The sequence below is a fragment of the Pteropus medius genome, unplaced genomic scaffold, assembly GCF_902729225.1.
Source record: "Pteropus medius unplaced genomic scaffold, Ma_sr-lr_union100, whole genome shotgun sequence".
Lineage (NCBI taxonomy): Eukaryota > Metazoa > Chordata > Mammalia > Chiroptera > Pteropodidae > Pteropus > Pteropus medius.
Window position 1 is genome coordinate 9,038,131 of NW_024340848.1, and position 21,991 is coordinate 9,060,121.

Consider the following 21,991-nt stretch of genomic DNA (forward strand, 5'->3'; position numbering starts at 1 on the left):
CTATGTACATTCTAGTACATACCTTTTATATATACACTTTCTCTTGCCATATACCTAGGAGTAGAATTCTTGGGTCACAATTGCATATGTTCAGCATTAGTAAATACTGCCAAATAGTTTTCTCAAGTAGTTGTGCCAGTTTACTCTTCACCAGTGCAAGTTCCAGTTGTTCCACATCCTGGCCAACATATGATATTGTCAGTTTTTAAAATCTGAGCTATTCTGATAACATTCTAGTAGTACCTCATTGTGATTTTAGTTTTTGTTTCCCTGGTGTACAATGATGTTAAGCACCTTTTCATATACTTCATGACTATTTGGGTATCTTCTTTTAAGAAATACCTACTCAAGTGTTTCATACATTTAAAAATTTTGTTTCCAAAAATATATTTTATATAATTTCAGTTCTTTTACATTTGTTACAATTTTTATTTATAGCCAAAAATATGGTGTATCGTAGTGAATGTTCCAGGTACACTTGAGAAGAATATGTATTCTGCTTTTGTGGAATAGAGTGTTCTGTAAATGTTAATTAAGTAAAGTTTGTTGATAGCCTTCTGCACTGCCACATGATTCTCACCATTGGGCTCATCTTTCTGGCAAAGGGGGCAGAGAAAAAAAGAGAAGGAAAAACACTGGGAATTTCTTCTATCCTCTTTAGACCTTAAGGAGCCCTTTTCCTATTTTCTATAGATAAAAAGATTTCTAATGAAATTTTAGCTGCTGGCACTGCTCATCATACCAGCTTTGGTAGGAACCCACTCTGGGTGAGCTGTGAAAGAAAAAAGAAAAAGGAGGATTCACACCTACACACACTCCAGCTCACAGGGACCGCTTTACCCTGATCTTCTGGTTAGAAAGATGGAATTTCTCCCAGAGTTTTGGCTGTATGCATACCAATGAGTGCCTACTTTCAGCATAAGGCCAGAGAGAAAAGGGAAAAGCCAAGAAACTAACCTCTATATGGGTCTTCTGTCCAGGTGTGTTTGACTCTCTTCCCCAATCTGCCTGCTTTAGTTTTCAGAGTTCTCTAATAGTTGTTTTTTTTATTTTGTTTTCAGTTTTTAATTGTAATCATTGGGTAGTAAAGGCTTTAGTGGACTTAAAGCATCTTGGCTACACTACTAGTTCTCATGTGGCTTTTTAAAAGAAGAATTTAAAGTAATTTTAGGTTTTATAGCAAAATAGAGAGGAAGATGGAGAGATTTCCTATATACCACCTGACCCTACACATGCATAGCCTCCCCTGTTATCAACATCCTGCACCAGGGTGGAACATTTGCTACAACTGATGAACCAACACTAACACAGCATAGTACCAGAAGTCCATAGTTACCTTAGAGTTTACTCTTGGTGTTATACATCCTGTGGATTTGGACAACTGTTAAATAGCATGTATCCATCACTGTGGTATCATAAGGGGTATTTTCACTGCCCTAAAAATCCTCTGTGTTCCACTTATTCATCTCCCCACCTCCTGGCAACCACTGATCTTTTTACTGTCTTCATAGTTTTGCCTTTTCCAGAATGTCATTTATTTGAAATCATACAGTATGTAGCCTTTTCATACTGGTTTCTCTCACTTAGTAATGTGCCTTTAAGACACTTCCCTGTCTGTTCATTGCTTGATAGCTCGTTTCTTTTTAATGCTGAATGATATTCCATTGTCTGGGTTTATCCATTCAACTACTGAAGCATATCTTGATTGCTTCCAAGTTTTGACAATTATGAATAAAGCTGCTATAAACATCCCTGTGCTGGTCTTTGTATAGACATAAGTTTTCAACATAAATACCAAGGAATTCTGTGTCATATAAGAGTATGTGTAGTTTTGTAAGAAAACACCAAACTCTCCTAAAGTGACTGTAACATCTTGAGTTTTCACCAGCAATGAATGAGCATTCCCGTTGCTCCACATACTCCTGAGTATTGGTGTTGTCAGTGCTCTGGATGTTGGCCATTCTAATAGATGTGATGACATATAACGTGGAGCATCTTTTCATATGCTTATTTGCCATATATGTATCTTCTTTGTGAGGTGTCTGTTAAAGTCTTTGGCTCATTTTTTAATTGGTTAAAGTGAAGTTTCTTATTGTTGAGTTTTCAAACTTTTTTTGTGTATTTTGGATAACAATCCTTTATCACATGTTTCTTTTGCAAATATCTTCTCCCTCAAGTAGCTTTTTAATACATTTAACGTGTCTGAGTTACATTGTCATGATAAGTTGGTCTCTATACAATCAAACTATTAGTAGTTTGTTCTTCTAATACAGTGCCAGCTCTTAATATCTATGAAAGCAGATTATTTTTCTTTACATTGGTATGGAATATCCCTGAAGCTTTGAATATATTTTTAGCATCAATACTCTCCTTACTTAATTTTTACATTACATTTACAATTTCTCTGTTCTTCAGTATGCATTCTGAAACCAAGAGAAAGTCAAAACAAAGAATTGTGGGTTTTTTAATCTATTCAAGCTAAATTAGCAGAAATGCCCTTTTAAGATGAAATATTTAGTCATTTCAAAACAAGTCAGTTTAGAGGAAGAGTGCAGCCATATTCAGGTCATGTTTTCCTTACAAGAAGTATTGATGTTTCATGCTAGCATTCTGTGGTACGAACCTTCACCTTCCAGCCAAAAACAGCCCTCTTTCTTCAGAACTGACATATTACTGTATTGAAAGATTAACAATATCAATCTTAGGGGTGGGAAACAGGCACTCTTAAGCACTATTGGTTTTATTATAAATTTCTAGAAGTCTGTTGAGACTGTGTGTGTGTGTGTGTGTGTGTGTGTGTGATAACACATATACATGCACACAGCAACCTAATGAACGAACCTAGAAATGTGATTTTTCTGGTTCATAGGGCATGCTACACACACAAACATGTTATACATACCTCTGAGACAGAAATCACATTTATAGATGTAGTTCATCAGATTGCTGTTTATGTTAGTGAAAAAATGAGGGGCTGGGAACCCTTCATATACATTAATGAGGAAAGAGTGATTAAATATGGTAGTTACAATTATAGATTCTATAAGATAAAATACTACCTAGCCATTAATATAATGTGTATCATATATTTAAATGGAAAGCTCCATGATATTCAATGAAAATTGAAGCTACTGAACAAAATCGGTATGTTCTTATAAAAATTTATGTCTATGTTTATATAAATATGCATAGGAAAATAGTCTGAAAGTATATACACCAAAATAGCAATAGTAAATATTCTCCTGGAGGTGAAATTATGAATGTTTTTCCTTTTCCTCTCTACTTATTTAAATATTGCCAGCGATTTTTTAAAAATCAATATGTATTATTTAATTTGAGGAAGGAGAGGAGGAAGAAAACATTTTTATTTTGGAGAAAAGATTTCTATGTTCTAAAGGGTAAAAGAACGAGAACCTATGAGAAGGGACAAGATGTTACAGGTCACAGCTCATTCATTAGACAGGGATAAATTTAACACTGATTTTTTTAACACTAACATTTAACCGAACTGACAAAAAGGACAAAATGGGTTGTCTGAGATACGAGTTCTGAATCACTAAAGATGTGCAAACATAACCATTTAGTAAGGTTGTCATGAAAGTGATTGACATTTTGCCTTAACTCTCTTGGTAGATGAGATTTTTAACAATGGATGGAAAGTTGAACAAGGGAACCTATAAAAATCTTATAGATTCTCATTTTTGGATTCAAAGAGAATTGTATTTGAAGCTGCTTGTGAAAAAAGTGACTAAGAAAACAGCGTGATAAAATGCATGTGAAGGATGGCCTTCTCTTAATATGCTATAATACAACATCCTCAAAAGGAAGTTAAACTGGCAGTAGTTGTATCTGTCTCCAATTTACTGGTGAATAAGTGAAGGGTAGAAGGAATTGATTCTGGACTTGCTACAATATAACATCATGATTTATACACATACGATTTTGTTTAAGGTCACAAAGTAGTAGATTAGGCCACTGATTCCTAAACTTTGCCAAATTTCACAGTTAGTCTTCAGTGTTTATAGACATAGATATATTATATAGTTTTAATTGGATCTTAGGTTCTCATCCCACAAATTCAGATTGAGTAGCTCCGGAGTAGGCCCTGGGCATCTGTACTTTTTTAAAATTCTCAAGTTATTTTGATGATTAGCCAAGTTTAGACACAACCAGAATAAAATACACATATATACATATCAGGATAGTTAACAAAAAAGGAGGAAACAACATAAGATTTATTAATAAATACATCAAATGCTTTTAACTATATTTACAAAGCTGCCTCATTGAGAAATCCATCAACATTCACAGTGGGTTATTCCAGCCAGTATTTCTTATGTTTTATTCAATGCATTAAGCAGAGCTGCTTAAAAGAACTGGTTTTACTTATTAATACATTATGTAATCATGCTCATGACTACACTAAGCAATATAAAAATTCATGTTTCTAAAACAAGTGTTTGTCCACAGACTATAAACAAATATAAAGTTATCTGTGCTGCGGGAGCCACTATATGGCCTTCGTCATGCTCTTATGGATTATATCAAGGAAGAGATGCTAAAGTTAATGAGAAACCAGCTGATGTTTAAGATGTGAACAAGGCGGTATCCTGCTCATTATCAGGTTAATAATACATAAATTGAATATTTTTAGAATTTTATATCTTCATCTTCATTTCCAAATGATGTGTTTAGGAAAGGGAAAAATACGAAGACATCTCATAAAACTATTAATAAATATAGATCATGAAATGAAAGTAACTGCCATCAGTAACCAAATGCCTAGTCTTCCTCAACAATATAGTTGGCCCTGTCGTAAATGCCGCATTTGCCTTCTGAGGCCACTTCTGCTACCTAGATTCCTAAGTTCTAGTTAGCCTCAAATGAGCAAGTTTCCTACACTGCAGGATTTCTGGCTCCAGGAGTTGCAGTAGGTTATACAGATGGAACCCACAGGCCATTTGCTACCCCTTGAACCTTTACCCACATTCCCGCCAGCTTTCATGTCGTCTCGTACGTACCTGCCTGGAATGCTCTTCCCCCAGATTCCTGCTTGGCAAATTCCCTTACTCCCTTCACGTCTTTGCTCACGTGCCACCTTCCCAATGAGGCCTGCCCTGGTCATCTCATTTCAAATTGCACCTGTACCCCCAACCCTCTTCCTGATCTACATTTTTTTCTGTTGCACTTAACACCTTTTAGTAAACCTGTAATTTACTTATGTTTGTTTATTGTCAATGCCTGTCTATTTCCACTAGACTATCATCACTGTACAGGCAGATGTCTTTGTTTAATTTATTGATGTATCAAAGGTACCTAAAATAATATCTAGTGCATAGTAGGCTCGTATCAAATAAATATGTTAAATGGATGTGATACATTGCTTGTTTATTACTAGTTATTTATGCAGTGGCAGGCAATTTTCAGTAGAGCCTTTAATATTCACACAGTTAAAACCATTCCTTCCCAGGCAAGAAAAAGCTAAAGGAATTCATCACCACCAAACCAGTATTACAAGAAATGTTAAAGGGAGTTCTTAAAAAAGAAGGAAAAAAAACAAAAAATATGAATTATAAAATGGCAATAATGATTTGTCAACAATTTAAGTGGATTAAATACTCTAAAGACATAGGGTGGTTGAATGGATGCAAGGGCAGGGTCCTTACATATGTTGCCTACAAGAGTCTCACTTTAGATCGAAAGACACATAAGTTGAAAAGGATGGAAAAAGATATTTCATGAAAAGGAAATGAAAAAAAAAAGCTGGGGAAGCAATATTTATACCAGACAAATATACTTTAACATAAAGGCTATATAACAAGAGATGAAGAAGGACCCAGTAATTCCACTTCTAGGTATTTATCCAAAGAAACCCCAAACACTTAATTTGAAAAGACATATGCAATCCATATGTTCATTACAGCATTATTTACAATAGCCAAGATATGGAAGCAACCTAAGTGTCCATCTATAAATGAATGGATAAAGAAGTGGTACATGTATACAGTGGATTATTACTCAACCATAAAAAAGAATGAAGTCTTGCCATCTGCAACAACATGAATGGACATAGAGGGTATCAGGCTAAGCGAAATAAGTCAGAAAGACAAATACCATAGGATTTCACTTATATGTGGAATCTAAAAAAATCAACAGAACAGAAACAAAACTCCATGGATACAGAGTATATTTTGATGGTTGCCAGATGGGAAGATGGTTGAGGGGACAGATGAAAAAGGGGAAGAGATTAAGAAGTACAGGTTAGTAGTTAAAAAATAGTTATAGGGTATAAAGTATAGCATAGAGAATATAGTCAGTTATATCATAATGACTATATGGTGTCAGATGGGTACTAGATTTATCAGGGGGATCACTTTGCTAAATTATATAAACGTCTAATCACTGTTGTACACCGGAAACTAATATAATATTGTATGTCAACTGCAATCGAAAAATGAAATGTAAAAAAAAAAAACTGCCACGTTTTTGTGTTTGAACATTATTGTCAGTGAAATGGAACTACCTCGTCCTGAGTACTTTCTTTCTGCCTGTGAGTCAGCACTCCAGCAGTACCTGCTCTGCTGGTAGAGTCGAAAATCTCTACCGCTTGATGTTTTGGCCCCACGGAATCTGATGAGATTTCCCCCTGTGTTTTCACCTTACTCCTAATGGACACGTTAATATCTCTTGTAAAAATCAGCTTGTTGGATGTTGTTCTTAGAACAGTGCTAAGCTTTCAGCATTTACTCAGTGAAAGACATGTGTTGATTATGGGAGTGACCCACTATGTTCTCATTTTTAACTTCAGAGTTTAAGAACACCTTAGAAATTAATCTAGTCTGGTTCATTTTATAGTTCAAGAAACTGAGGAACCAAGAGATGAAGTTAATTTTCTAAATTCACAGAACTAGCTAGAGGCAGTTCTGGGCCCAAGTACTTGGTGTGGGTTTCTGTTTGGTTATTTGTTTGTTTGTTTGTTAATATACCATATTGCTACAGCAGAGAACAAGACCAGTTCCCTCATGCTCTCTTCTGTTCTGTCATTACAACGCTTTGCTTCTTCCCTTTTCCTTCTGTCTCCTTAATGAGGGTCCAGGTTTCTCCAAATCTTCACCTCCACATATAGGACCTGGTCCATAATCCCAAATCAAAGCCGCTTCAGATGACCTTCCCCACAGATATCCGCATTTGGAGAAGGCAGTTCTGCTTTTCTTGTTCCTCATTACTGTGATGTCAGCACCAGGGACTAGAGAGGGATAGGCTGACGTAAAGTGGCTGCTTTATTTCTTTTAATTCCATCTTTTTCTCTTTTGGCTGTCTGTACCCCGAGCCTACCAGCACCCTGACTTGGTTCACTTCTCCTTAGGAGCACCCCACCTGCCTTGATCAGTTTCTCTTGCTTCTTGACACTTACTGAAGCTGCAATCTCAAATCAGTGGGCAGGAGGGGAAAGAAACACTGCCCTGCATTTATCTAGTAATTGTTTTCTTCTACATTATCTCCTTGGACCTTTTCAGCAACCTTGAGTGTTAGGTGGGGACAGATATTCTTATTCCCTTTTTTACTGACAAGCAAATGAAATACTAGTAGAGTAAATGATTTACTCAGTCTTGCAGCCTCTCCGTGGCAGGAATAGAAACAGCCTCCCAATCCTAGTTTAGAGTCTTTTCTACTGTCCCATAGTTCAATGTTAACAGAGAGACAAAATGTATCACCGACTGGTATTCTGAAATATATGTAATATCTTCTTTCCTGAAGATCTCATTGTCTTTTAAAGTCTTCTGAGGATATTAATCTGGATTTCTCTAGCATCTTTAACATCTTGGTTTCAGAAAAGACCACTGACTGTTTAGTGATATGATGGACGGATTCTCTGATAGTCACTGCATTGTCATTTAACAATTATTAAATGCTGTTACATGTGGACCTATGTTTGCAGTGTTTTGTTACCCTTTTGAGAATCTATTAGTAAGATAATGTATTCAGATTCTTGATTCAAACAATGTGTTGTACAACTTAATGATTTGATATTTTTATAAATTTTGAAAATCTACCTATTTGTAGTTTTTAATTAAAAGTGAAAGAAATATTTCTTTACATATAAAACACAATACAGTATTTAAACTGAAAATATTCATTAAAATATTTATTGCTTAACTAATAGTACAAACTGATGTTTTATTACTTCCTTTTTATAAAGTATTGCAAACAGATTGAAATTAATGTTTAACTTAATTAAATTCAACCAATACCTTTTACCAAATTGTATTAATGTTCATGTTACTTCACTGCCAAACAAAGCTTTTTAAAGCACATTGTGATATATACTTATAAGAAAAGTGAAATGCAGTTATACCTTTATGAGTAAAACAAATGAGGAATGGACATTGTCCTGACGTGACTGGCAGTGTCAGCTCCTTGCTAAGCTGCTCTGTACAGTTGGTCAAGGGCGCCTGTATGCGAAGCAGCTGATGCGTAGTGTTTATAACGCAGCTTCATTCTCACTGCCATTTGTCCACCCAGAGGCCTAGGGGTACACTTAATAGATTGTATGTAAGAGTCCTGGAAGATATGTAAAACCCTGGTGTCATATGTCCAGAGCGCTCAGTATAATCTGAGCCCAGAAAGTATAAGGCCCAGTTGACATACAGTAAATTCGTATAAAGTTCTTTGACATAAATTAGAGTTGTCCAAATCCATTTCCTGTAAAATGGTAATATCCAAATTCTAGATTTACTGTAGATTTGTTATCTCCAGCCATTTTTAAGTTATTTTTATGTTTCGGATTGCTAAATGGCACACTGCCTGGAGTATGCCCTCATGTTGAGACCACTCTCAGTTTGATCTAGTGCTAAAGAAAAAACTGAGACTCTGTTGGTTTGCTTTACGAGTTAGGGTGAGTCGAGAGAACGGTCTAGACAGGATGATGAAATTGTGGAAGTATTGTTGCAAACATTGACTATCTGCCTGTTATTGAGTTTCCTGAATAATTCTGTATGAATCCTGCCTCGGTAAAGTCCTGACAGTGTGGTAGCCTCCTAACAGATTAGCTATGTCCAGTCACATTTGTTACCACTTGTGTGCAATTTTGCAATTTCTTTATAAATTAGAGATTCGTTCTGCTTAGGGAAAGTACACACCTGCGCTTTTTACACACACACACACACACACACACACACGTTGATTTATAATAAAATGACAAAAAGCTTTTTAAATGATTAAAGTAAAAATGATAGCCTTATGAAAATATAGTATCAACATTTCTTAGAACCAGCATAAATAAGAATAGTAAATATGTAAAGTAGCACCATGTATTTTTATACTGTGGGTAACCATTGTAGAAAAAAAAATCATCTTTAGGTTCCCAAATGATTTAGGATCTTCTTTCTTTGTTCTTTGTTCTTTTCACATCATTTGTTATCTTTATTAGTTGAGCTTTGTCCAAACATTGTTTATTCAGAGACACCTTATCTTAGTCTGGTCTGGCTGCTATAACAAAAATAACATAGACTGGGCAGTTTAAACAACAGAAATTATTTCTTATAGTTCTGTAAGCTGGAAAGTCCAAGATCAAGGCTCTGGCAGATTCAGTGTCCGGTAAGGGTGTGCTTCCTAGTTCATAGACTGTTATCTTTTTTCTGTGTCCTCCATGGCAGCAGGGGCAAGGGGGTGTTTATAAAGGCACTAATCTGGTTCATGACTTAATCACCTCACAAAGCCCTGACCTCCTAAATATGACCACATTGGGGATTAGGTTTAACATGTGAATTGGGGGGCGGAGAACACAAATATTTAGTCTATAGCACACCTATTGTTAGAAAGGAAAAGAAGTGATGAAATCAAATAAAGCTAATGATTAAAATGTTTACTCTTTGTCAGGCTGAAAAGAACAATAATTGTCTTTTAACTGCCTAACAGTTTTATAAAGGGATAGAGTGTACTTTTATTTAATGATTTCCATCCCAATTATTTCTACCAACTTTTTTCTTATTTAAGAACTCTTAGAACATGACCATTTCTGTATATTATAGAGCATAGTAGAATGCTGACAATTTTAAATTTACTCAGTAAGGCTATTACCTCATCAACTGAAATTTTGAGTAAGCATCTCTTATAATGAAAAAAAAGTTTAAATTAATTCATCTAAGAGGATTTACTCAGAATAATTTTATAAATGTATCTGGAAAGGTAAATTGATTTTAAAAGATGCATAATTGATGAATTAAAAACATCATGTTGAAAAATCCATTTGCGATCCACTATGAGAGCAGCTTCTGAATGCCCTCAGGTAGAGGTCAAGCCAGTGGAGCAAATAATTTTTCATGCAACTAAAGAGAATATTTGTAGTAGAACATAGTGAAAAAAAGAGAAAATACATTTTACTTGTTGAACTTTGTGCTAACTTCTCCAATATATGTGTGTTTTGTTTATTCTCTCATAGGTATGAGAAAGTGCCAGTCATCTTGGTTGGGAACAAAGTGGACCTGGAAAGTGAGAGGGAAGTGTCATCCAATGAAGGCAGAGCCCTTGCTGAAGAGTGGGGCTGCCCCTTTATGGAGACTTCTGCTAAAAGTAAAACCATGGTGGACGAACTCTTTGCAGAAATTGTGAGGCAAATGAACTATGCTGCGCAGCCTGACAAAGATGACCCATGCTGTTCTGCATGTAACATACAATAGCATTCAAAAATGGCTATCCTGGACAGGATTTGACCAATATCATAGGTGATACAAACCTCGTCTACTCGACTGCGGAGTTTGCAGGATGTGTGGTGTGAATCTACAGTGAAATAGCAGCCCTTATTCAGAATTCAGCAGTGATTGTCAGTTGATATCTCTGAGTAACATTTGGGTTCAGTAACTACAGTTTTCACCATTGTCCTCAGTCTCCTATGTGCACCTGCGACTTTAAGGCATAGCCAATCGATCTACAGGGTGATCTCCTTTGAAAGCTGTAGTGGCATTGTAGCTGAGTTGACAGAAGCAACTCTTGTATAAATTACAAATAACCACGAGAGCGAAACCAGAACAATTCCTATGACCACTTACAATTAAAATATTTTGTCTTCTTTAAAAAAAAATAGGTAACTGAGAAATATTTTCCTACGAGAATACTGAATTTCAGGAGTTAAGATAGTGCTTCTAACCAATGTGTTCCATCAAGTAAGATAATAATGGCTGACCTGCCAACAACAGCATTACAGGGAGAGATTCTTTGCTCAGCTGACACATTTCTGTTTTTCAAAATTGATGCTTAATTGTAGATGTTATCCTAATTTGTGACATGGAACTAACTCATGCAGCAGTCCTTAATAGAGCAAAAGTCAGATCAGGTTGTGTAGAAATACAGTCTGGTTTTAGAATGTGTTAAATCACCTGCTTTGTCACAAAATGGAGGCTCTCACAAGGGTTTGATCTGAATTAAAACCCCATACCCACCCTCTGTTAACCAAGCAGGTGTGGTCTTTATTACTTTACTGAACAAAAAGGAAGCAACACTGATGCAAAGAGATTGCCTAGCCTTACTAACAAGACATGTTCTAGTAGATTAACCAGAACCATCATGTAAGGAAAATGAAGCCATGTTGCATCCACATGTTCCCGTTTGCAGAAACCTCATAGGACAGTACAAATATCTTGCATTTTGATGTTCATTAAAGCAACAAATTCCTTCTTGCCTTTAAGGGCTATGGTTGTGGTGTGATTCTTGGTTAACCTGCTTTCAAAATCAAGTTTTCTGTAGTGGAGCTTTATTGCAGGCATTTTTTAAAAAATTGAATAACCATGTGATATAATTTGGGCTTTAAAGTAGAATATAAATCATAGAATGGAAGGTAAGGGACAAAAAGAAACCTTTTATCTTTAATTTTCCTGGAGAATTATATAAAGATTTTCTTATAACAATTTTTCCCTGATTACTGAAGTGGCAAATAAAACGAGAATATTTTGTTTTGAAAAGGTGCTCACGCTCTGATATTTTTGGTCTTTATAGCCGTGAAGTAGTTATTATTTGCATGAGTAATGGCACAGGAAAAACCTATTCATAAGTTTTACAATCAGGTGTAGAAGGGTTTTTAACTAACTTCAGAGTTATAACTGCTTAAGAGAGAGTATCTTGAGCAGATCCTCTGGAGATAAATTTGGCCTTCAGAACTGCAGTATCACTGAGCCTGTGATCTACACACCGCCCCACACTTTGTTGGTTTCACACTCTTGTGCAAATAACTTCTGGTCTTATGTGTGTAACTGAGAAGAGTGTATGTGCACATGTGTGTTTATTGTTCCTAAGAATTTGGCACAAGTTGGAGATAATTGCCTACACTGAGAATCTGTACTGAAGAATATAGTGTATCAAGAACATCTTTTTCTTTTAAATTATTTAAATGTTTATTTTACATTATTGAAATCATTGGTAGCCATTAAGTGTTTAGTAAGCTGGCATTAAGCTTAGAGGATAGAAAAAAGGCAGATAGTAACTTTTCATAGATGAGAAAACTGAAATGTGGGTGAAAGCAGGCCATGGTTGTCCCAAGTCTTCGAATTGTGAATATTTGCATTCTTCAGTATAGGTTGTTTATACACCCTAATGATGCAGCACCTTGTTTATAGGACAAAAAGTTCTAACCAATTTTATTGAAACAAATTTCATTATGTAAAAATTGATTTGATTCAACATGTAGAGAAATCAAAGATTCAAGAAGTATTTCTCTATTGAAATAGAAATATTTGTTAGTGAATTGGTTGAGTTTTGAAGCCTCTAACTTCTCAAAATGATTCTGTTTTTTAGAATTCCATATTTAAGCAATTTATGACAACTAAAATATATTAGAAACATCTATAAAGATTCTACAATTTCACATTATAGATTGCTATACAGACAAGAAAAATAATATGAAAGGTATGGCAAAAATATAAGGTGGAAAAGATTGTCTTAAAATTGGGGTTTTAGTTAGAAGTGTTTGTGTCAGACAATATATTGGGCTTTTACTGTAAAGATATTAATAACTGACTTGGCTGCTTAATCACAGTATTTCCACACAGCCCTACATATTTAGTGACAAAGCATCAAAGATATCCAGAAACGGGGAAACCCTTGTGTGCTCTTACTGTTGGTATTTCATGTGGTATGAATATAATTCAGCTTGAATGAATGTGTTTGTTGAGATGTTAATAAAAAGCTTAAGAACAGAAAGATTGAATTTGTTGGCACATGAAATAATAGTGGCTACAGAGAAAAGTTGGTGACCTTGTGTCGCTATTTATTTTATGCCCTGATCAGACTAGCAACTAGATAAGTGAAAGTTTTTCTAACATGCCTTAAAAACATTATGGTTTGATCCAAAGACCCACTTTTTTTTTTTTTTTTTTTTTTAGCTATTATGCTAAGGTTTTTGTTTTGTCTTATTTTACTTTTATACAAAGGCAGCATTTGTTAAAGTTTTTTCTTTTATGTTGCAACTTTTATTTTGGTTCTTTTAAACTGTGATAGTGATGGTAACTGATGCCTTTAATTTTGTTCAACTTACACAAAACGAGCCAGCATTTGATCAAAAGTATTACATAAAATCTTTCTTAAACTGTTGAAAGGTGCTTTGATGATTTTCTCCTTTGGTTTGTAGAATTAGGACTGAACTTGACTCTAATTGCTACAGTTGCCATCATTTTTTTGTGGTAAAACTACTGATAATATTTTGCTTTTCTACATAAAGAAATGTTGCCTAAGGAGGTCTATTTGTTTTCAAGAGTTGTCCGCTGGGAATGTTGTCTATGTATGTATGAATATGGAAATGTTTGTTTTGTTTGTTGCTGTTTTTTTAGTTTTTGTTCTTCTCAGTAGTCTTGTCTTAGCACTGAGTAAGCTTTAATTGTCTCCTTAGCCAATCAAATGATAAAGACTATGGGGGGTCTATTTTTTTTTTAATTAACATGTCATTGTGCATCTATTAAATCTTGATCAGGGTTTCAAGAATGACTGCGGTGGGTTTTGGATACAGATTTATCATTATTGATTTGGGGTTTCCCAGAGATAAATATAGTTCACAGTTAATTGTTGAGCTCTAATACAACTGACCATTTAAAATTGAACAGCAGTTTATTGTTTTGTAACAATGTCAGCTGTTAAACCTTGACATTTCAATTAAAACACAAATTGTAGTTATAACTCAATGCAAATTCAACAGTTGTATTTGGAGTTAAATTATTTTAACAAATAAATTTATTTAATGAAATTTCCTCTGGATTTTATTTGATTTTGTACGTATGTTTGTGAGTGAAGTATATTTAATATATCCAAAACAACTAGAAATTGCCACCAAATGAATTGAATGCTCCTCATATGGAAATATTCAAGCCGAATAAAATTTAGAATTTGTCATATAAAAAAGGAAAGTTAGTAGATCATTTTCATACCCTTTAAAAATAAAAACGATTTTAAAATCACAAATATCACAAAATCACAAATATCAACCTACAGTTTTTTATATTTTTGAAGATAGCCTACTAATTTGAAGTCTCAGTGCTAATGTTAACAGAATTATTCTAGATAATAACATTAATTAGCAGTTGCCTTTTGGTGCTGTTAGTATCTCTAAAACATATCAGTGCCCTTCTAGTGATGGCTTAGGGCTGTTTTTTTGATTCAGGTTTTGTGGAGTTTGAGGTGCCAGAAGCTGGAGGTTGCTGCTCTGTATGGCTGTAGGGCCTGCATGTTCTGTATGGGGCCCTGAATGTTGACAGATGCTGTTAATTATATACAGCCTCAGCTGCTCTGATAAGGAGCCCTTTCATTCCCTAAGCCAATTTATACTAGGCCTTCGGTTATGTTGCCTTCAAACTCTGTTGAAATCCTCCGGCAACATTCCACCAGTCTAGAAGCTTCATTGTTTTAGAATATAAGAATAATTTTGAATGAATATAACAGAGGCACTGTAGACAGAATCCCAAATATTTAAAAGAAAATGTTCCTATATTTTAGTATAATAGGTAAAAGGGTGCTGCTTAGCTTTATAGTCTCCTTTGAAGCATTTATAAAGTATTTAAATTGATCAAATTCTAATTTCACTTAGGAGAATTTCTTTGTGGCTTAAAAATAGTATTTTGAAATTCTCCCGTTACACTGTTTATTTGATTGTTAGAAGTCGATGAATTTGGAAATATAAATAGCTGAAGGAATAAAGTGCCACCCCATGTGGATCCCATCCGACCTCGGACCTGTGAAGCAGAGAAAATTCTCACAAACTTCCTAAAAAACTGCTGACCTCTTATTTGTTTCTTAATATCAAATATTTGTGTTTCTATGTAAATACTAATAAAACATAGTGGCTCTTTATTTGTTAAATGGGTAATTTAAACTGGTTTTACATTTTTCAATATTAACTTTTTTTTCCTGGTTTTGGTTTGGTTTGGTTTTCCTTTGAGAGTAATAAGTTTTAAAAGATCTGCTCTTCCAAGTAAGGTGATATGTTATTTCTTTTGATATTTTCTTAGAACAGTTTTCTTTATGTTACCTTCTAAGGGTTCTTCCAAGACTTATTAGTGGAGAAGAAGATAGAAGACTATCTGCTTGAAAGATTAAATACAAAGACCTATTTACACACAAATTAGGAGAAAAGAAACTAAAGAAATGATACTTGGTTTATGGGAATTTTTTATAAGATCCTCCACTCCAAAAACTCAAAACTATCAAAGATTTAACATTTTGTTTTGTTTTTCCCATTGTAACCTCATTTCGTGGAAGGGAGAAGGCAGCTCTCAGATCTCTCTCATGAAGGCACTAATCATATTATGCGGGCTCCACCCTCAAAACCAAACCACCTCCCAAAGGCCCCACCTGTCACACTGGGGATGAGGTTCCAACATATGAATTTTGAAGGGATTCAAACATTTCATATGGCACTATTGTTGCCTTTCCCTTTACCTCAAGCAAATACAAATTAGCCTACCAGCAAGAAGTAATTCATTTGTGCCTTTCCTACTTTTACATGCCAGTATTTTAGTAACCCAGGCCAAGCCAAAGTCCTGGGCACAGCTCACAGAGGCAGCTGCTGACTCAACTTCTTTGCAAGACCAGCACAGCAAGCCTGAGCTCTTACATCCGGGAATTTGAGGCATCTATATGATGAGTGGGGGTGGATGGCAGTGCACAGGGCTCCAAGGCTCTGCTGTTACAGCACGTGTCTACTTCCTAAGGAAGTATTTAGGCTAATCATAGGGTCTACGAGGGGCTAGCTCATGGAGGGCAGGCAGTGGGAGCAGTGAGCTAGTTTGGGGACAGTAGCAAAGCTGATTAGTGCAGAGGGATCCATATACCAAATACTACACTGAAGAATAAATGTTTGGTACATGCCTACAGTTAAATACTAGACATTTTTATGTTTTAGTGAGAAGTATAGTTAAAAACATCAGGATTAGAAAGCATTTTCTAAGACCCTTCTACAAAATGAGGGGTGAATGATTCACATATACTTAGAGCAATTGAAATAAATCATTGTAGGGAACTACTAAAGCCAAGAAATTATATACTGTTAGTGGAAGGACAATAGAATTTCTGTGAAGACAGACAAAATCTGAGTAAGACAGCAAATGAAAAACTGTGAACCAAAGCGACTGAAGGCTTTATTTACTTAGTCCTTAGTCATGTCTGTGTGGTAAAAAAGTGAGAAGGCCATGGCCTAGAATCTGTGAGTCCAGGTTCCAGAGGGAGATCTGCCCACGGAGTGTTCCAGTACATGGACGTTACACATTTCTTTGGAAAAGATTTATCCCAAGTGTGTTCCGAAGAGGTCTTATTTCATGAGATGTTTTGCAGGAAATTATTCTAGAGTCAAGTAAGTTTGGAAAATTCTTCATAATACATCTTATATCTTGTAAAAGGCCCTGAAAAATTACACTGTTATTTCCAAAACTAACCTGGTCCCAGGACATTTTTTTCACATAATATGTAATAGTATGCTCCGGACCAAAATTTGAGAAATGTTGCTATTGGATATTTGCCCTCTAAACCCTGCTGTGGGAACTCTGTCCAGGTGAAGGGCCCTGAATCACTTGTGAACGTAAGAACTCGAGAGAGAGGAAGAGGAAGAGAGAGAGAGATTGAGAGAGAGAGAGAAAGAGAAGACTTGTGGTCTCTGTCCACTTTCCTCAGACCCATACTTAACCTTGGCCTTAAGAGCTCACCTTTTTGAGAAAGGTAAAAAGAGAAGGAAAGATAAAACCAAGAAAAAACTAAAGTCTAAAATAATGAGTTTTCTCCTTAAACCCTATATGTCTACTCCTAGGCCAACTCACAGCAGAGAGTCTTTTCTTAGCAGATAGCAGCCTGGACCTTGCTCCTTACACAAAAGTACCCACCCTGTTGCGTTGTGACTCACCACTATTGATCTTGACCCCTATCAGGAAATGATGAGTTGGGATACTGTTAAGAAAACATTGGCCAACATCCAGGAATCCATGAATCTTATCTTTAATCTCCCAATGTCATCCTTGATGGAGGTATAAGCTCCTGCGTACTCACCCTCACACAATGACACACACGTGCACCCTAAAACACCACAATGAGGGAGCAGCAATTACTTGCTGGAGCTTTCATTTTAAAGCTGAAGTGCAGAACACTAGTGAGTACACTGACTGGACCCCCACAGACTCAGGTTGCCAGAGGAGCCTAGAACGAGAAGCAGACCCAAAGGCTTCTGTGTACTTCTGTCTTGGAGCCTGAATCCAAATTATGAATATTGTCTCTGCAATGCAAAGAAAACCCAGAGCACCTCTGCTGGTTGAGAAGAACCGAAAAATAAGGAAAAAGTGAGTTTGATCCAGTATCTAGAAAAGAACTCCCCTAAGCCATCTACCCAGTCCTGATGGGAGGGTGGGAGGAGGGCACACAGGCAGAGGATGCTCCTAGGAGAGCTGCCTCTGGACTCACCTCACTTCACAAGGGAGAGGAGAGAAGAGCAGAGAAACCTTGGCCTTTACTCGGGGAGAGGGAGCATCTGGGCAGCCTGCTACTCTAGCTCAGGAGGCGCTTAAAGCACACATCCTCCAGCAGCCAACCTCCTTTTGGGAGTGAAATAGAGATAAAAGTGAGGACAAATATAGGTGGGAGGATAGCATTTCCTACACCAGAGACCAACAATACCTTTCTTATAAGTAGAGTTTCAATTTATTTTGTTTGCAGCCTTACTACCTTTCAGTTCATGTACACACTCTAGATGAGTTATTTATTGCTATGTAACGAATGGCCCCCAAACTAAGCAATTTAAAGCAGCAAACATTTATTACCTCATAGTTTCTGTAGGTCAGGAATCCAAGCAAGGCTCAGGTCACTGACAAGGCTGCTTGCACAGGCTGGGCTTTCAGTCACCATAAGGCTGGACTCGAGGTGGATCTACTTGCAAGCTCCCTCAGTGGTTACTGGCAGGATTCACTCTCTCTAGGGCTGTTAGACTGAGGACCTTGCTTCCTGGCTGGCTGTAGGCTAGAGGCTGCCCACATGGGCTTCACTATAGGGCAGCTCACGATGTGGCAGCTAACTTCATCATAGTGGGCAAGTGAGAGAGCAGGAGAGGAGTGTGAGCAAGACAGAAGTCACAGTCTTGTATTTTAATCTCAGAAATGACATGTTACCACTTTTGCCTCATTCTCTTAGTTAAAAGCAAGTCACTAGGCTCAGCTCACACTCAAGAGGAGGACATTACACAACAAAGTTTCATAATGGTTAATTTTATGTGTCAACTCAACTGGGCCATGGGGTGCCCAGATATTTGGTCAAACATTCTGGGTGTTTCTGTGAGTGTACTTTGGACGAGGTTAACACTTAAATAAATAGACTGAGTAAAGCAACATTTCCCTTCCTACTGGGAGATGGGGGAATGCTTCTCCAATCCATTGAAGACCTGAATAGTACGAATAGGCTGACTTTCCTCCAAGTAAAAGTGAATTCTTCCTGCCTAACAGCCTTCAAACTAGGGCATTGGCTTTTTCCTGCATTTGACTCAGACAGAAATACTGGCTCTTCTTGGACCTCAAGTCTGCCAGCCTTTGAACTGCAGCTATATACTATTGGCTCCCCTGCTTCACAGGCCATCAGACTCAAAGTGGCCTTACCATATTGGCTCTTCTAGGTCTCCAGCTTGCTGACTCACCCCGCAGGTCTTGGGACTTGCCAGCCTCCATAATCTTATGAGCCAATTCCTTAAAATAAAACTTTCTATAGAGAAATAGACAATAGGAAGGAAAGGAGGAGGGCAGGAGGGAGGGAAGGACGGAGAGAAGGAGGGAAGATAGATACATCCTAGTGGTCTGTTTCTCTGGAGAACCCTGACTAACATAGGCATGAATATCAGGAGGCAGGGATCGCTGGCACCAGTTAGAAGGCTGCCTACCATACACTATTATGAATTTTGTACCATACTATCTCTCTACTTAGAGAATTATATCTACAGTCTAAGGATTTCACCGTGTACTCTTTTTCCCCATTTATCTTGATTTTAATTCCTCCTCTACCATCATGTATACCACAATGTCTAGAAAACCTGTTCAGTGCACCACAGACATGCGGGAAGTCCTCATCAACCACAATGGTAACTGAAAAGGCAGGAAGTGGTTGTGTTTAAATATTGAATATTAAATAGGCATAAGTTAAAATTTTTTTATTCATCAAAGCAAAACAATTTTCTAAATATCCATCTACTATACCAGTACAGTACTCAGATTTATTCTACAAACTAGTTAATCTGCAATGGGTTAATAAAGAATATACTACTTTGAGGTTTGTTTTTATTAACTGACCTATAAAATACATATAGTAAGATGACCGAAACATCAGTGCACCCCTCAATTAACTCTTACATATGTAACCACCAACCACATCAAGACATAGAACATTTCTGTCACCCAGAGAGCTCCTTCATGCTCCTTCTCAGTCAATACCCACACCCCAGAAGTAAGCACTGTTCTGACTTCTATCACCATGGGTTAGTTTTGCCAGTTCTTGGGCTTCATATCAATTATATCATACTTAGAGTGTGTGCTCTATTGTGTCTAGATTCTTGGCTCAGCATTATGTCGGGACGATTCACTCATGCTATTGCGTATAGCAATAGTTTGTTCTTGTCACTCCATAGTATTCCTGTATATGGACATATTTAAATTTATTTATATAATCTACAACTGATAGATATTTTGGTTGTTTTCAGTTTGAGTTTATTATGAATAAAACTGCTATGAACATTCTTATAGATGACTTTTGGTGGAGAGACACAATGCTCATTTCTCCTAGGTAAACAAATGCCTAGGAGTGGAATTGCTAGGTCACAATAGACAGTTTTCTCAAGTGGTTGAACCAATTTACACAATAACAAGCAAGGTGTGAGAACTCCAGTCGTACTGCATCACAGGCCAGACCCCCTGGGAAGCAGGCCCTGCAGCAGAGTTTAGTGTTTAGAATGTTTATTATGGCATGCCCTGGGATCAACTCTCGTGGAAGGGGATAGCAAGACATGAGACTGGACAGAAGAAGACATTGAGCTACAATACAGGGCCAACAACCTGGAAGTGGAGGTGAGGTGTTAGAATGGGCCCTCAGAATCATTCCACATTGGGCCAAGTTGGTTCATCCTTTGTGCCCTCCATCCATCAATCACTGCGACCTTGAATGAAATGCAACCGAGGCAATCTCTGAAAGATTGGAAAGAGAAGCTGTCAGCACTCTCAGTAGCTGGGGCAATAATCACATCATTGAAAGGAGATCTAGGTGGTACCTCACAGTATCTGTCAACTCTACACACTCATACACATACCTAGTGCTGTCAGTGTTTTCCATTTTAGTCATTCTAGTGGGTGGTGTGTAGTGCTATGTCATTGCGGATTTCACTTTGTATTTCTCTGAGGTCAATAATATTCATGTGCTAATTGGCCATTGGTTATTCTCTTTTGTGAAGTCCCTGACATTTGCCCATTGTTTAAATGGGTTGTTTGTCTTTCCTGGTATACTGGCAAGAATGCTTTATGTTTTCTAGATAAGTGATTATAAATATACTATCCTAGTATTAAGTTTGCCTTTTCACACCCTTGTTGGAGTCTTTTACTAAACAGAAATCCTTAATTTTAATGAAGTCAATGTACCAATCTTTTCTGTTATGGTTAGATCATTCTTTTATTCTTTTAAAAAAATCTTTCCTTACTTTAGAGTTCTTCTTCACTTCCAGTCTCTCAATGATAATTTGATCTATACATAGAGTAATTTTAGAATAATTACTTTAGTCATACAAGTTTGTTGAAAAATTAACAGCTACCATTGTGAATTAGTCTTTGTTTCATATTATTGATGAAATAGTAAAACATTCCACTGCAGGTTGTACTCCTCTTGTTTCCTGTGGAGAATCAAAGAATTAAGTAAGGGCTTTTCCTTGAACAGAAGTAACACTCATATTACTCCTGCTCAAAGAGCTAGACTTCTGATTTTGGGCTACCTTTATGGCTGACCAATACAAAGTAAAGAGAGCCCGAGTACTACTGCCTTGCACCTAAGCGGGAGCAAATAAGTAATTATGGAATTTATCCCGTGAGACCTGACATTTTGCTTCTCGGCAATTGTCACCAGGCTTGTCTCAAATAAACTCTTATAAAAACTGTCTACAGGTTTGGACGTTTCTTACTTCAACAAGTGGTCGCTTTGGTTGTTTTTTTCTAGCAATAAATCACCTCACTTCAGCAACCCTCTGGGTTTTCATTCACTATTCAGGAAGATGTGATTTGTAACTAAAACAAAACAAAATTAAAAATCAAAAAACCTTTTCATTCGACATTCGATCGTACCACTAGTATTCATTATATAAGTTTTTTAATGACAAACTTTTTTTCCACAAATATTACATAAAACAAAACCAATTTCTCAGCATTGACTTTAAACCAGAACCAGGGCAACAGTGATTGTTAATGTTTGTCATAGTGTCTATTGGGACTCCTCTGTTAGAACCTCCAAAAGCTGCCCAGGG

The 21,991-nt window shown here is 36.6% G+C and overlaps 1 protein-coding gene across 1 annotated transcript in view; it reads left to right on the forward strand.

Moving 5' to 3' along the window:
* The window catches only part of RAP2A (RAP2A, member of RAS oncogene family), a 30,506-nt gene extending 16,279 nt beyond the window's left edge, over positions 1-14,227 (forward strand). Inside the window, exon 2 of the mRNA XM_039837983.1 lies at positions 10,442-14,227. Coding sequence (XP_039693917.1) covers positions 10,442-10,679 — 238 coding nt within the window. The 3' untranslated portion in view covers positions 10,680-14,227. The remainder of the gene's footprint in view (positions 1-10,441) is intronic.
* Positions 14,228-21,991: the final 7,764 nt, after the last annotated feature.